The 16,326-nt window shown below is 44.6% G+C and overlaps 1 protein-coding gene across 3 annotated transcripts in view; it reads left to right on the forward strand.

The window, feature by feature from the left end:
- LOC148027545 (uncharacterized) overlaps positions 1-16,326 on the forward strand; it is a 219,246-nt gene that overhangs the window by 121,843 nt on the left and 81,077 nt on the right. For all 3 annotated transcript variants that reach the window (XM_087689269.1, XM_087689270.1, XM_087689271.1), the window contains exons 11-12: positions 8,837-8,910; positions 9,422-9,583. In XM_087689269.1, coding sequence (XP_087545395.1) covers positions 8,837-8,910; positions 9,422-9,583 — 236 coding nt within the window. The remainder of the gene's footprint in view (positions 1-8,836; positions 8,911-9,421; positions 9,584-16,326) is intronic.

The raw sequence follows: 16,326 nt of genomic DNA on the forward strand, positions 1-16,326 counted from the left end.
AAGCTGGAGTTTCTGGAGACACCATACCTATGGTAAGCCATATGCAAGTCTCTAGATCAATTAAGGATTGTGTTCAATGTTGTTTGCTTTATGTCATTGATGTAAAAGATAATATGAATGCTGAAAACCAAGAGCGATTTCAGCTCTTGGAAAAGTATAAAGATTGTTTTTCGGAAGATCTTCCTTATCAGCTTTCCCCAGAAAGGCCAGAAGACCATCATATTGATATTATTCCGGGCAGTTCTCCTCCTAATATAGCACCATACTGTGTGAGCCATCCTCAACACAAAGAAATCAGAAAGCAAGTCGAAGACCTACTCAACCGTGGGCTAATTAGGCCAAGTAGCTCACCATTTTGTTCACCGGTTCTTCTTGTTCAAATGAAAGATGACACATTCAGGATGTGCATTGATTATCGAGCCCTCAACAAAATCACTGTGAAGAATCGGTTTCCTATTCCCAGAATTGACGACATTTTGGATCGTCTAGGAGGCTCAAAGGTTTTCAGCTGCATTGATCTAAAGAGTGGTTATCATCAAACTAGGGTAATACCACAAGATGTACACAAAACTGCTTTCCGCACTTCATACGGTCTTTATGAATTCTTGGTGGTTCCTTTCGGATTAACCAATGCACCAGCCACCTTTAATCGAATGATGGAGCGTATCTTTAGAGAGCATCGACAATATGTCGGTACTTTCTTTGATGATATTATTGTCTTTAGCAAGAATGAAGAGGAGCATCATCAGCACTTGGAGATTGTTCTACAATTACTTCAACAAAATCAACTCTTGGTAAATGGTAAAAAGAGTGAATTTTTCATGCGTAAAATAAATAACCTTGGGCATGTCATCTCTTCGGAAGGGATTCAAATGGATCCTGAAAAGATCAAGATAATCCAAGAATGGCCTCATCTTCATGATGTACATGAGGTGCGATCGTTTCTTGGCTTATGCTCTTATTACCGCCGCTTCATCAAGCATTTTGCACATATGGCTTCTCCACTTCATGACCTTACAAAGAAGAAGACCTCTTTCCAATGGAAGGAAAAAGAGAAGACAGCCTTCACAAGACTGAAAACTACTCTTACTTCTGGACCTGTTCTTATCATTCCAGATTTGGTAAAACCATTTGTGGTGGAAGCAGATGCTTGCGGTGATTGTATTGGTGTAGTTCTAAATCAAGAAGGCCATGCCGTAGCCTTTGAAAGCCGCCGTCTAAATGATGTGGAGAAAAGGTATGACATTTATGAAAAGGAGCTCTTAGCAGTGGTTCATGCTTTGAAGATATAGAAATGTTATCTTTTAGACAATGAATTCCTTATTAAAATTGATCATCAGAGCTTGATGTATTTCAAGACTCAAAAGCATTTGCAGGAGAAACATGCAAGATGGGAAAATTTCTTGTCTATTTTTCATTTTCAAATTATGTACACTCCAGGGAAACAAAATGTAGTTGCTGATGCACTTTCTAGAGTGCCTCGCATTGCAACTATTACAGTGGCTCATCATGAAGATTTTCAAACGATGAAGATACTGATTTTGCAGCAATTTGGTCAAATTTACAGCAAGGAGGTTCTCATCCAGATTATTCCATCAAAGACGGTTACCTTCTCATGAACAATCGCCTTTATGTCACTCTTCTTGTTCGACAAAAGGTGCTTAAAGAAAGTCATGAACCCCCTTATGCAGGGCATAGAGGGAGGGCAGCCACTCTAAGTGTAATTGAGCGCTACTTTTTGTTGGCCAACATTACGAAGAGATACACATAACTTCATTGAGGCTTGTCTAGTATGCCAAAAATCCAAGTATGATAGGCAGAAGACTCCAGGATTGTTGCAACCTCTTCCAATGCCCAAAGATCCATGGGAATCTATCACAATGGATTTCATCTCAGGTATTCCAAGAACACCTCAAGGTCATGATATGATTTGGGTCATAATTGATCGATTCAGCAAGCAATCACATTTTATTCCATTTCATAAAACATTACGAAGAGATACACATAACTTCATTGAGGCTTGTCTAGTATGCCAAAAATCCAAGTATGATAGGCAGAAGACTCCAGGATTGTTGCAACCTCTTCCAGTGCCCAAAGATCCATGGGAATCTATCACAATGGATTTCATCTCAGGTATTCCAAGAACACCTCAAGGTCATGATATGATTTGGGTCATAATTGATCGATTCAGCAAGCAATCACATTTTATTCCATGTCATAAAACATTGAAATCCGCACAAGCTGCAAGACTTTTCATTCAACATATCTTCAGATTACATGGTATGCCTTCAGAGATCATTTCAGATAGAGACTCCAAATTCACAAGTAACTTTTGGCGTGCTTTATTTGAGAATTTGGGAACCACTTTAAAGTTCTCCTCAGCTTTTCATCTTCAAACTGATGGCCAAACAGAGGTGATGAATCTCACTCTTTTGGATATGTTGAAAGCTTATGTTAGTGAACATAAGTCACAATGGGAGAAATATCTTCCATTATTGGAGTTTGCTTACAACAATACAGTGCACTCATCCACAGGGAAAGCTCCAAATGAAATAGTACAGGGTAAAGTGATTCCTCCTCCAATTATTCGCACTAAAGATAAGATTTTTGCTGCTGATGAGTTTGCTTCAGATTTAAAAACAGCAATGGATCAAGTTCGAGCCACTATCAAAGTTGCCCAAGAGCGACAAAAGAAGCAAGTAGATAAACGAAGAAGACCTTTGGCTTTTGAAAAAGGTCAATATGTCTTGCTAAAGTTTGATAAAAGCAGGCTCAAACAAGGTTCCAGTCAAAATTCATCTTTTCCAAAGCTCTCCAGTAGATACTTTGGACCCATCAAAGTGATTGAGAAAATAAATGAAGTTTCTTATCGACTTGAGCTTCCTGCTCATTAGAAAAATACAATGCTTTTCATGTAAGTTTGCTAAAACCTTACATAGGACCAGAACCAAAGGAACCCATTACTGAAGATCCCCCAGAAGTTGAAGCAACAGAGCAACTCTTGGAACCTGAACAGATTTTGTTTCACAAGGATCGAACCACGAGAAGTGGCCTTGTGACACGAAAATTCTTACTAAAATTCAAGAATCTACCCACAACAGATGCACAGTGGGTAGATGAAAAATTCATGAAGGATTACCCAGACATTCTTCAGCCATATCAAGAAGCTTTTTAGCTGAGAACAGCTGAATAAAAGCCAGAGGGCTGTCATAACTCTATAGAAACAGAATTTGTATCCTTTTTCATTAATTTGTCTATATAATGATTTATTAAATTTGTTTCCTTTGCACTAATTAGATATAAAGAAAAGTGCATTGGAGCTGGCCACTGATGAGTGGTCACAGGTTATGGTGGATCCACGCGGTGGGTTAGAGAAAAGATAGTTCACACTTCCATCTATATGGCCCGATTGGGCGCCTGTGACCATAACTCACGCATATCAGGGTTAGACTCGCACACTGAAAGGATTGATGCCTTGAAGTGTGGGCTAGATCCGCCAGAACAGACAGTTACAATCAACAAGATGGCATGATCATGAAATGCTTGTACAATGTGCATGTGTGGGATGAAAGCTTGAAATGCACATTTCTTTGCATAGGAAAGTCACATGAAGATTCTGATACCGTTTTTGCGATGTACACAGAAAAAGCTTTCATATGACACCCATATTGGGAGGTCCCTAAATTTTAGGAGGTCCCTAAATTTTAGGAGCCTCGAATTAGCCTAAAAATGCTAGTCCTAAAAAATAGGGATGTCATTCTAAAAATAGTAAATTCTGTACTCTGACTGTGCTTACTAAATTTGGTTGTTTCTATTCTTGACATTATTCAGCCCAAAAAGGAAGGCCATAGAGAAGAGACAAGTGTCAAGACACTTGTCACACAAGTTTTCAAGTGTCCCACCACTTGTCACATCTCATGACATGTGGCTGGACACTTGTCTTGTGCTACTCCACTTTCCCCCTTTGTACTAGCTCTTCCCTCTCCTATAAATAAGAGCTCGTTTTTCTTCATTCAGCATCATTTTTCTTTGCTGCTGTAAGCTCATGTACAGCACCCACAGATAGCCAGAAACTGGCCCCATCCATCCCCATCATCATTCCCCACTTCTCCATTATCAAATTCCTCCATATTCCCTCTTCTATCACTGTTGTTTCACAGGACAGCAAGCCTGTAAATTCATTACAGCACCTCCTTCTTGAGCTCTTTCTTCCATTTTAGCAACAAGAAGCAAGCCCTATCCATGTACTGCTGATCAACGATGGAGAAAGGCTGATTTTCCCTCTTTCTTCTCTCATACTGTAAAGAAATCAGTTCTTATCATTGCATAATAGATAATGTATGTGTGTTTGTACATCTTTGCATGATCCTGTGAGAGTGAGAATTACTTCTCCTCACTCTCAGGTTGATTGTAACTGAGCTCTTCCCTAAGGGACATGGGTTGAGCAGAAATACATTCCTTCCGGGGGGGGGGGGTTGCCCATCTTCAACCCTCAATCTTATCTCCATTACTTTTACATTTTCATCGTTGTAATTTTGTGAGTAATTTTCATTTTCAGCTTTAAGTGTTCATTCTCTTTTATATATTCCTGGAGGGCACAATGCTGAGGATGGGCTTTCCAAAGCAGTGGGTCAAGGGTGTAGCGGCTCTCTATTCTTCAGCACATAGCTAGGTCATGACTGGAGGGGCAAGAGGAGATAGAATCAGCATCCATAGATCAGTTAGACAGGGATGTCCACTTGCTCCATTCTTGTTTCTATTTGTAGCAGAGGCCATGAGTTCATTCTTGAGAGATAGATCTACAGGTATCAGAGGCATCAGGCTACCCATCCTTGAATTTGAGGAGCTACTTGATGTGGAGTTTGCTGATGATACAACAATTTACTTGGATGGGAATGAGGGCAACTTTAGAGCCTTTGTAATAGCCATGGAGACATTTTGCAGAGCATCAGGAGCACTAATTAATTGGCTCAAATCCTTTGGATTTTGGATATGTGACACTAGACAGCCAGAGTGGTGACCACACGAGGACTTCACATGGGTTCCCCGCGGGACGGCTGTGAGATATCTCGGATGCCATGTGGGGATTGACATTACCTCAGAGTAGCAGCTGACACCCCTCCTTTTGAGCATCAGACAGAAGCTTTTGTATTGGAGCTCGGCGGGACTCTCATTGGCAGGAAGAGTTGTGGTTGCCAACCAAGTTTTTCTTGCGACCATGTGGTACATCACTTTTTGTTGGGCCTTCTCTAGGTCGTGTATTGGCTAGGTGAAATGCCTCATCAGGAACTTCATTTGGTCAGGAGGAGATGGGAGTCTAGCCAGAGCAAAGGTGGCTTGGGATGTCATCATACAGCCTAGGTCCAGAGGAGGATTGGGGATCATAGACCTATATAGTCAGAGCAAAGCCTTATTGGTCAAGCTCATTGTTAGGGGTTTGCTTCCAGGTGAGGAGCCTTGGAAGAAACTTCTGATGGGGAGGCTAGAGGACTTGGCACCTATAGATGGAGGACCATGGCAGCCCATCATTCACTGGATATTTCAGGAGATCAGCACCAGAGATTTAGGGAGGAGCTTCGAGGTCAGATTTGCAGCTGCCATTATTAGAGCTTGGAGATCTGTATCTCCAGGGCTCCACAAGCTCCCCCCGACTACTATTGAAGAGAAGAGGAGACAGCCTCTTCTCTTTAATCATTATTTGAGATCAGAGTCAGGCCACACCACTGGGCAACGGGCACACTTATCATGGGGGAGATTCTCTTTACAGGTTGCTACATCAGTGGGAGACTGGTTTGTATTTCAGGAGTTACCACAGGAGACCCAAAGGTAGAGATTACATGGTCTTAGGGGAGCCAAGGCTATGATTGAGGCCGGGATGGAAGGGGTTTCACCAGATTGGCAAACTGAAACAGCTTCCTCTTAGACTTTGATTGGTCTTTTCTCTAGAGGGGATATCCTTCTAGCAGTCATTGCATCTAGCAGAGACAGGACATTCACTTTCACAGTTGAGGAGAATGGCCGCCTCCAACAAGAGGACCTTGACCTTACAGCACTCAATGGCTGCTCCAGGCAGAGAATCAGAGTAGTGGCACACTCTCAAAGAAAATGGCACATAGACCCAAACCCAACCACTTGTCTTATAGATGGATGGAGATATTGGCCATACCAGAGGAGACCTCTAAAGAGACTTCAGTGGGATTCAAGAGAGTGGGTGTGGAGGGATCCCTTCCTTGATAGGCCATCCGACATCCCCTTCTTTGGCTACACTACTAGATTGGGACGGAGGATACAGATGAGTAAGATTAGAGCACAGCCTGCAGCCATCCCTCAGTGGCATAGAGAGGGAGTCTTAGATGAGTTCCTATATGAATTTTGGAGGTGGCTACATGACAGCTTTAGGCCCAGGAAGATATCTCTCTTTCTATGGCTTCTAGCCCATAGGAGTTTAGCAGTTGGCACTTGGCTTGGATATGGCAGGGACCCAGTGGCTTGTGCGCGATGTGGTGAGCCAAAGGAGACTCAGAGACATTGCCTATGGGACTGTCCTAGAGCCCAAGAGATTTGGAGGAGAGCTCTTAGGATAGTATTCCATGGTACAATAGAGTCCATGGTGGTGACATGGGGGGCTGCAGCTCCTATTAGTCCAAAATTGCACAACGGAGTTTGTCTTCATGTCTATATCTGATTCTATCTTGTGCACACACTTTCAGTGTGTTCCCAACTTTGACTTTGTCTAAGAGGAGAATCTTTATTGGAGTTCTATTTTCAGCATCTATCTCCAATTCAGACTTTGATGGGCTCATCAACAAGAGGCCTTTTGAAGTCCCAATTTTCTGGGCACATTTCAATTCTGGAGTTCTTGTCCGTAGAAAGGGAGAGTTCCATCATCGAGCAAAGCTCTTCTTTAGTGAAATAGCACAAAATTCAGACATGTTCAGCTTGATCAGCAAAGAAGATAAGCTTGAGGGACCACATTGTTCCCTTTGGAGTTTCATGGTAAAAACATGCTTCTCACCAAAAGCCTTTGGGAATCATTAAAGGTACAAAGCCTTGGCTGACTCTTCCCCAAGCACAAGATGCTCAAACCCTTGCAATAATTTCTTTAACAGTAAAAATGAGTATAATCCCCATATTTGATCTTCTCAGACTACCAAATAAGCTTGGAAAATGAGTTAGGGTGATCCCATGATGTACCATCTCACTGACCTGCAAAATAATGCACCTGCTTTTCAGCCCTGCACATCAGCTTTCTTCTCTTACATTGGTGGTTTGCTGGTTTCTTGATCTGTTCACAAAGACTATGGTTCTTGGACAGCCTCTATGCCGAAATGGTGTTTGGGGCAGCCCTAAAAAAAATGACAGTTGCTGCCCAAAATGAAAATGCAAAAACACTGTTTTGACCCAACCATCCTGTGGCAGCTTGTTTTTATCTGGACAAAATTGCTTTTTTCTTTCTTCCTGCCCATCTGCTTGCACATTTTTGCTCTGCTCCCTCTCTCTACACATCGCACCACTTTATCACAGCCGACAGTTGTTCCCCTATCACAGCCGACATTTGTTCCCCTTTTGTAGCCATTATCTGGAGTACCAGAGCTACATACGCACATACACATACATGACACTTATCACACACAACACCGTATTTTCAGTTTCCAGTTTTTAGCTTTTCATTCAGCACTTTTATTTTGGATAGCTGGACCTCATCAGTTGTATCACAGTTTGTCTCATAGGCCAGTTTTGGTCTTTAGAAGAGGTTAATATAACTTTCTTTCTTTCTTTCTTTCTCATCCACTCCACACAGCTAGCCACTGTGCTCCTCCTTTTGCTTCTCCTCCTCCTCCTGCTTGACATTAGTATTTGGGTCCTTGGATCCATCATTGCGCTATCATGTATGATGTACTTATGGTTTTTCAAGCTCTCTTATATCTGTGCGCGTTGCAGGTTTGCATAAATCACTTGATGCTCATTGTTTGCAACTCAATATTTTATGTTCTTTAATCTTATAATGATCACGTATGATGTAACATGTTCAAACTTTATGAATCAGGTGATACAAAGGCTTGAAGTTTTGTGGGAAATGTTGTTCTGGGCATTGATAATCGAAGTACCTATGTGTAGATATAATGCTAAAATCTGAAGCTCATCTCCCCGTTTCAAAAACTCGCCAAAACTCCAAAACTTTGTTTTTTGCCACTTTGGATTCCCCCATTTCTGGAACTCCCCCGTACTATGAATGCACACTATTTTGCATCAAACTTGTGCTTAATTTCTCTATCTCTTGGTCTCTAATCACACTCCTAATCCAGTCATTATAATTCATGGCATTAATCATGTTGCTCATATGAGCCAACTTGAATTGATTACTCATTTCTCATCTTACAGTAGAATGCAGGCTTGTAACTATATTTTCATTCACAAGATTTTTTTCTTATAAAGTGGTTTTTTTACACATAACAATGAATCACGATCAGTGATCATGTGATATTTTGTAGTCACATGATCTTCTATGATACTTTAAGTGTTAGATTAACATTATTTATCTTTCATCACAAATTCTGACAATCTCTGCTGTGAACTGAAGCAAATACATGAGCAGCACTTAGTTTTCTTTTTCATTGGTTGAACTGAAATTCCTCTCATGCGGGCCTCTTTTGCTCCACATAAACAGAGGCAATGCATGCCACTCGTGCACACAATCATGCATTTGTGTGTGCTTGTTTGATACACACACATGCATAGGTCTGTATATGTGCATGTCAACGAAATGAGCAGTTTTTTATCTTCTTATTGGAGACACCCTTCCAAGAACATGACACTCTGCTGCTTGGAATATCAGGTATCTGCAAAACTCCTCACACACATGGAGGAAACTTGTGGTAGACAAAGTCCTATTTTAACACAGCAAGTCTGGTATGTTATTCGGTTGTTAAAGGTGGTGGTTCTTTGTATCATTTGGTTTATATTTGAATGTAGTAACTTGACATTGATCAATCACTAGGACCTCCATGGCAGTTGTTATGTTCTTGTATGGTCTCACATAGCAAGCAATGTTCTATAGACACAAACAGACTAAACTTAATTGCGAGCCTTTTCATCTGACATGCTCTTTCCAACAGAGGTTAATATGACCCATGAATAGGGAATGTGTAGTAATCTGTATGGAGATACATTTTTGTAACTTTCAATGAAGATAATATCTTCTGAACTGTATACCAAATTAAATCTCGATCAGCATACTGTATTACATTGTAAAAAGGAAGGCAATGTGCTTGTATTGAATAACAGAAAACTGTATTTAGGATACTGGTTGTAAGCATTTTCTCAAAACTGCTATATGAAAAAAATTTCCATTGAGATATTCAACTTTTTGAATTTGCTAAGGACTGTAAAGAAAAGGATAACAAACAGTTACATCATGCAGGAAGCTAGCGGAGGAAAGTCAAAGTAGAAAAAGACCAACTTCAGCTCCTCTTCTTCCTGAACTAGAATCGATAAGTAGTTTCTATGTGAGAGTGTGCTCATTTATAAGCAATCAAAGGGATGACGACCCCTTGATGGAAGTTTTGGTTCATCGCCTCAAAGAGTAAGTTTTCATTTTGCATGTTTGTAAGGTGTCACTATTTTGACTGTATAAAGACCTACAAAGGTGTTCAAAGACGAGCTAGTTTTACAGGCCTTTCTAATCTTGAAAGATGTTTGAGTTGGTTTTTTCAAGAAGAGAAGATTCTATTAATGCTCATCTCAGCCAAAGAAGGACCAAAGTAAACTATAATACAAGCCCTGAAGAGGACATTAATGGTTTTTTTTTTTGCGAGTAAAATGTGGCTGATTATATTACTCAAAAAGCTGATTACAACAAAGTGCTCATGCTCAACAGACTAGCTGGAGCTGAAGTAGAGTCACCAGTACATCATGTATACAAGCCTCTCAAGGTAGTCTAGGGGGGATGGGGGCAAGAAGCCGGAAGGGGGGGGGGGGGGGGGCACGGGGGTATATTGCCAAATGGGGCTGCCTGCCTGCATCACAAAGAACAGACGCTGGCCGCCCCAGGTACGCATGAAGTGACCACGGAGCTCTTGACTCGCCCTGCACCTGATCCCATCGGCCGCGGAGGGAATGGATGATGGAGGTCCATAGCTCTGCTAAGGTCGCAAGTGTTGAAAGTCTCTCTTCGCCGAAAGCCACCTGGCATTGCGCCTTTCAAATATGCCATCCAGTAAGACTCCCTATGATCTCCCATATCTCCGAGTGGTCTGCTGTGGGCTCCAGTACGTGGCGGATGGGTAGAGCCTGCAGACCGACCACTGCGCATGACCCTGCCTCGATCATGAATATCGTGTCCTGCATCCCGGCCTCATACAAAAGGTGACTACCCTGGTTGACTGCCTGGCAACAGAAAGCTTCCCATAAGATACACCCAAGGTTGGGTGCTATATGTCGAAGGATACGGCATGCTCCTCTCCACACGAGCTGCGCCTCCTCACAAGACCAAAGGCAGTGGTTTGGGGTTTCCAGAGGCTGTTGTGTGCAACGCTTACAACCTCTCTCCTTCTGCATCTGGGCAAGCTAGCTTCCCACCGTCAAGCCTCCATGTGCCACCAGCCATAAAAAATAAGACACCCTCCTCAGCCTCCATCTATCCCATAGGCGGTGCCAGAAGGTCCGTCAGAAGGGCTCCGTGATGCTGTGCTCCGCCCAGTGCCTGTTGCGTGAGGGCGCCCAGTCCATACCCTCCTGCATTAGTATATGTATCTCAATGGTGGCAGTGTACTCTAGGAACCTGGGTGGCTTTTTGGTGACCGCAGAGGCCGGCCATAGCCACTCTCCTGGATCCCACTCCAGCTCATCAAGTGGTTTGCCCTCCCAGATCCAAAGGCGCCACTCCTTGAGCTCCTTCCAGAAAACATAGGGGTCCAGTCGCCATGTCTTCCCCTAAAGACCCACCACCGGAATCCTCCTCCACGAAAGGGTGGCAATCCCCTCATCCTGATGCCCTCTGTCAAGTGCTAGACGTTCCCCCTCCTGAACGGCGAAGAAGGTCCCTTGGGGGGCGCCACCCACTCTACCTGCCACCTGAAGAGGGATGCCTGCTGGAGAGAAAACCTAGCTGTCCATGCCTCCCCGGGCTCTATTGGCTCTTGTATCGGGGGGGCAAGCCACTCCGGAGGTATTGCTGCGTCTATCTCTTTTCTCCTCAACTCCACTCCTCTCGTGCAACCTGATACTCGCTGCAGCACCTCCTCGTCCGCCATCCTATACACCTCCCGCAATGTCCTGATGGAACGAGCCGGGCTGGCCTCCCACCCAACCCACTGGATGTGGGGGCGCTCACCTATCTGTGCCCCTTTCCTATTTTTGACCTGGAGGTTCGAGATCACCGGCGGCTGACGGTCTATTTTGTCCTGGAAGCCTGGGGGGCTCTAGATTAGGGCCTTACGGAGACCTTGCCACATGCGGAGTAGGCTCCGAAGGAAAGGTGATCCGGGGGGAGGGGGGTGATCTGGGCTGACGTGAAGATCCATCTCAGGGACGTCCTCCACTCAACACCAAGCCTCGGTTTACAATCCTGAAGGCCCTCCTGCAGTGAGACCTTTCAGGTCGCCCGCCTGGTGTGAGACCGCGGACAACTAGCTTGCCCAAGAGGGCTATACTCTAATACTTTGGGTCTGTGATCCCAAGCCCTCCCTCTGATCGATGTCGTATGATGGTCGCCCACGCCACCTTGGCCTTGGAGTCCTTGGAGGCATCAGACCCACACCAAAGGAAATTCCGCACTAGGTGATGAAGCTGCCCTACGCACGATGAGAAGAAGCACCAACACGAGGCGATGTACGAGGCCGCTGCTAGGAGGACCTGGTTAACCACCAGGGCTCGACCGCCTAGTGAGAGGCAGGAGTGATGTCGAGTCCCACCTGGAACCCTAAGTATCGGACTGTCTGCCCTCTGCTCACCCATCTAAATCCCCGGTGGACGCCCCACTCCGTGCTGGAGTACGGGTCTGTGAGGAAACCAACTGACTTTCGCCACTTGATTTTCGCTCCCGTTGCAACGCAGAAAACATCAAGAGCAAGCCTCATTCTCTCTAGCATCACCTTATCGTCCTCTATGTAGAGGCCTGTGTCATCTGCATACTTCGAGTCTAACAACTCAGTCTCCTCTCTCACTGGAAGTCGGAGGCCGCGTAATCCGCTCACATGTGACCTGAGGAAGTGAGACATTGCCTCTGCGAAGGGTAGGAACAAGTATTGGGCCAGGGGATAGCCCTGTCGGACCGATCTCTGCAGCCGAAATTCCTCCCCTCGCCTTCCACCTATGAGAACCCTGTTGGTGGTTGATCTGTACAGGCTGGAGACCCTGCGAATCCAAGCGTGGGGGAATCCCGACTTCACCATGGTGCCCTCTAGGAAATCCCAGTCCACCCTGTCATAAGCTTTCTCGAAATCCAAGAGTAATACTGCCAATCTCTGCGCACTGTGCTGAGCCCACTCTGTCGCCTCAAAGAATGTAAATACATTGTCTAGGATGCTCCTATCCTGGACAAAGCCTGTCTGTGTGTCATGAATGATATCTGGAAGCAGGGACATAATTGCCTACCAATCATCTTTGCCAGTGCCTTGTAGGCCACTGACAATAAGGTGAGCGGTCTCCACTGGGAGAGCTCCAACCGGTCTACCCCTTTGGGGAGAAGACTGATAAGGCCTGTCGAGAGACTCCATGGCATCTGTCCTGAGGTGAAGATCTCCTGGAAAGCCCTCAGTAGGGGGTTCTTCACCACTTCCCAGTAGGTAGTGAAGAAAGCCTTAGAGAGGCCATCCTCCCCCGGGCATTTTTGCCCATCTTGTGTATGGAAAGCCTCCTCTAGTTCCTTCTCTGTGAAGGGGGCTAGGAGGGAGTGTTCTTTTTCCTCTATGACGAGGGATGGGGTGTGATCCCATACCTGCTGTCTACATCTTTGTTCCCTAGCTGAAGCTGTCTCCTGCTGGAAGAGGCACGTGTAATAGTCGGTGGTAATCTCTATCACCGCATCAGGGCTAGAATGGGTCCTCCCATACTGATCCCTAAGGCTGCGTATCTGCTCTCCCACGGTGCGGGGTTGGTGCACCTCGAAGAACTCCCTGCACATCGTGTCCCCTTTCCGCGCCGAAAAGGCTGCTGAAGTGCGGAAAGAGAACCTCGAGTGCCTCTCCTCTAGGTTAGTAATGGCTGCATGCGTGTGCACCTCCTGTGTGTGTAGGGTGGGGTCCCCTGGTGCCTCCTGCAATAATCTCTGCGTGGGTGCAAGGTCCCACCGGAGTGCTCTCTCCTCCTCCCAACACTGGTGCCTGGCCTGTACGGTTGCCTCTTGGCAGATTCTGCTTGACTTAGCTAGGACCTCTGCCACCTCCTTTGCTATCCGGTCCCTCCTGTCCCACTCTCTGGTCCAAATATGCTCTATCTGTCTCGACACCTTCTCCCTCCTATAGATCGAGTCAGGGATCCGACAGGATATTGTATCTAGGACGGATGCTGGGGGGTCAAGTGTCAGGAGAACCAGGCAGTGATCGGATAACGTGGTGCCTGCCAACTGCTCAATTTGGCCTCCACGAGAGCTCCCCACTCTCCCACATAAAACCTATCCAAGCGCTCCAGCAGGACTCCACCTAGCTGCCTGTATCCCCAGGAGAAGTCCAACAACCTCTCCCTCCTGTGGAAGGCCGGGTCTTTCCAGGCATCGGATGCCTCCTTTTTACATTAATGGTTAAAACAAATGTAACCAATATAATCTCCCAGCTAGCTCCTTTCGAGGAGAAAGTCTAATACAAGGGCTATGTGAGTAGTCAATCTTCGTCTCTGCTGCCAAATCGTATGTGATTCTAAGTAGTGAAAGAAAACACAGCACAATGGAAGATCACAATGAACCTAAGTACAAGAGAGAGAATTGGAGGGTAAAATTTTGTGCTATGTGAAACTGATACAACCTGCTAATAACTCTCCATCTGTGCATTCCAAGAGCTTCGCTTGTGAACTTGGCAAATGCTTGATGGAGGATAGTGGGTGTAGAGGGTGGGAGTGCTCTAAAACCTGATTTCCTATTAGGCCGCTACGTCAGAACACGCAACAGTGGAGAAAGAATCATTTATGAAGGATGTACTGGAAGATTTGAGTGCAGTCTGAACTGCCTTGTATTCTCTCCTGTCTCTCATGGAGAGTATTCACAATCTCTATCCAAATCATGGAGAGAGTCTATGCAGTAGATATGTCCAAAAAATCAATAGCAAGGCTACATCTGGCTGTCCATATTACCAAGCAATAATGCTAGCTGTGAGCTTCCATCTATGGCAATGCCTGAGTCCATATTGTCTGTGAGAATTGTGGCATGATAGTCCTGCTCACAAGCTGCCCCAAAATGAGATAAGCTTGACACCCATGTACATCCTCATATCCACAAGCTGGGCCTCTATTAGTGACTCAAGGAGCCGTCCCCACATATCAATCATAGAGTATGTAGTGCCATGAAACACCATCCTAAGGTCTCTTCAAACACCCGCCAGTCTAGCAGCTTAGAATTGGAGGTAAAAGATTTTTTTATTGTTTTTAAATTCAGATTCACTTCTGGGGAAAGGGCTTTTTGCCCGGGTAGGCAATCTTAAATTCAGCACGTGTCTAGGACACAACTACAGCAGAAATTTTGTGTATTTTGGGCCAGATATTTGGGGCTTTTACAGTCAGCTCAGTGATTGATAAATATACACCTATGTGAGTCTGAAATAGACTGATTTCATGCATTTTGGGACAAGAAAATTTTTGGGGCTTTTGCATTTTCAATGCTGCAAAGCATTAATTGCACCTTGGACATTCCGAGATTTCTAGGTTGGTCTAGCTTGTGACATTGCTCTTTTACTCTCTAATCAGCATCATTTATAATGGAAAATCAGGGAGGTGATGTATATACTACGTATCCAAGGAGGATAGGTTGGATGGTAACAACTATTCCTTGTGGTCCTTCATGATGAAGAATGTGCTGATTGCGAAGAATCTTTGGGATTATGTCAGTGATGAAGAAGTTAGGCTTGGAGTTGTGGCTTCTGCTACTCCCCCTCTAGGAGGACGTGGACAACGGGCAACTTAGCCTGTTCAGCCCACTCGAGCTTAGCCACTTCCCCAAAGATCAACAACACAAAAGGCATGGGAACAGGCTTTGTCGCTGATTGCATTGGTAGTTTAGCAGTCTATCATCTCTCACATTTGGTCTGCAGCTTCCTCACAAGAAGCCTGGCTAACCTTAGAGTATATGTTTGCTAGAAAGAATGAGATGCACACCTCTTTCTTGAAGAAAGAGCTTGAGACAGTGAACATTTGAGTAAAATTCAAGACTTGCGTGAGCAGCTTATGAATGTAGATGAGTATTACCTAGATGCGCAGATGATATCTACTAACTTGAATTCATTGCCGCCCTTGTACTTGGCCTTTCATATGGCCTTGAACCTCAGCATGAGGATTTCCCCACAGCCACTTACTTTCCTTCAGCTGGTCAATTCGCTCTTAGAGGAAGAGCAGACATGAAAAAACAATGGTGTGGATGTTATAGCCTCTGAGTAAGCTTTTATGGCAAGGTAGAAGGGCAAGGGTAGCCAAGCAAAGAATGCTCCATAGAGCTCTAGGACTTCAAGCACTTCATAGGGCAATAAGAAACAAGGGGACACGCAAGCCAAGAAGGGCAAGTGCAACTATTGCAAGAAGCTAGGACACTACATTATTAAGTGTAGAAAGTGCATAGCCAAGGAGAAGGAGTCAAGGATGTCTGTTTCTGATGCACCTTCTACTGCTACTAAGTCTGTATCCTTTGTTGCAGATAGGGACTATTGTTTTTACACATGCAATTATGACTCTTTTTGGGCTGATAGAGCATTTAGCTCTACTGAGGATGCGGTGACATGGTTTTTTGACAGTGGTGCTTCCAGGCACATCACATCTTGTAGAGATTGGTTTGCTTCTGTGATTGCAGCCCCAGTTGGCAAGTTTGTATAGTGTACCGACAATGCATCATACCCTGTTAGAGATATTGGGGAGATTGTGTTGACAACTATTGATAGCTCTATTCTCTGCTTGCAGGATGCCTTGTTTGTGCTAGGTATAAAGAAGAATTTGTTATCTATTTCTTCTTTGGCAAGGTGTGGTTTGTAGGTCACCTTTGATGATGACAGATGCATTGTGAGAGATAAGGAATATATGACTTTGGTTTTGAGTGGCACTCTATGTCATGGGTTATATGAGTTGGATGCTTTTTCAGTTGATCACTCGGTCTATTTAGCGTCCACTCTTCCTCCTGCTATGTTATAGGTGGAG

The sequence above is a fragment of the Lygodium microphyllum genome, chromosome 12, assembly GCF_053477565.2.
Source record: "Lygodium microphyllum isolate KBCC chromosome 12, Lygodium_microphyllum_v1.1.10, whole genome shotgun sequence".
Taxonomy (NCBI): domain Eukaryota; kingdom Viridiplantae; phylum Streptophyta; class Polypodiopsida; order Schizaeales; family Lygodiaceae; genus Lygodium; species Lygodium microphyllum.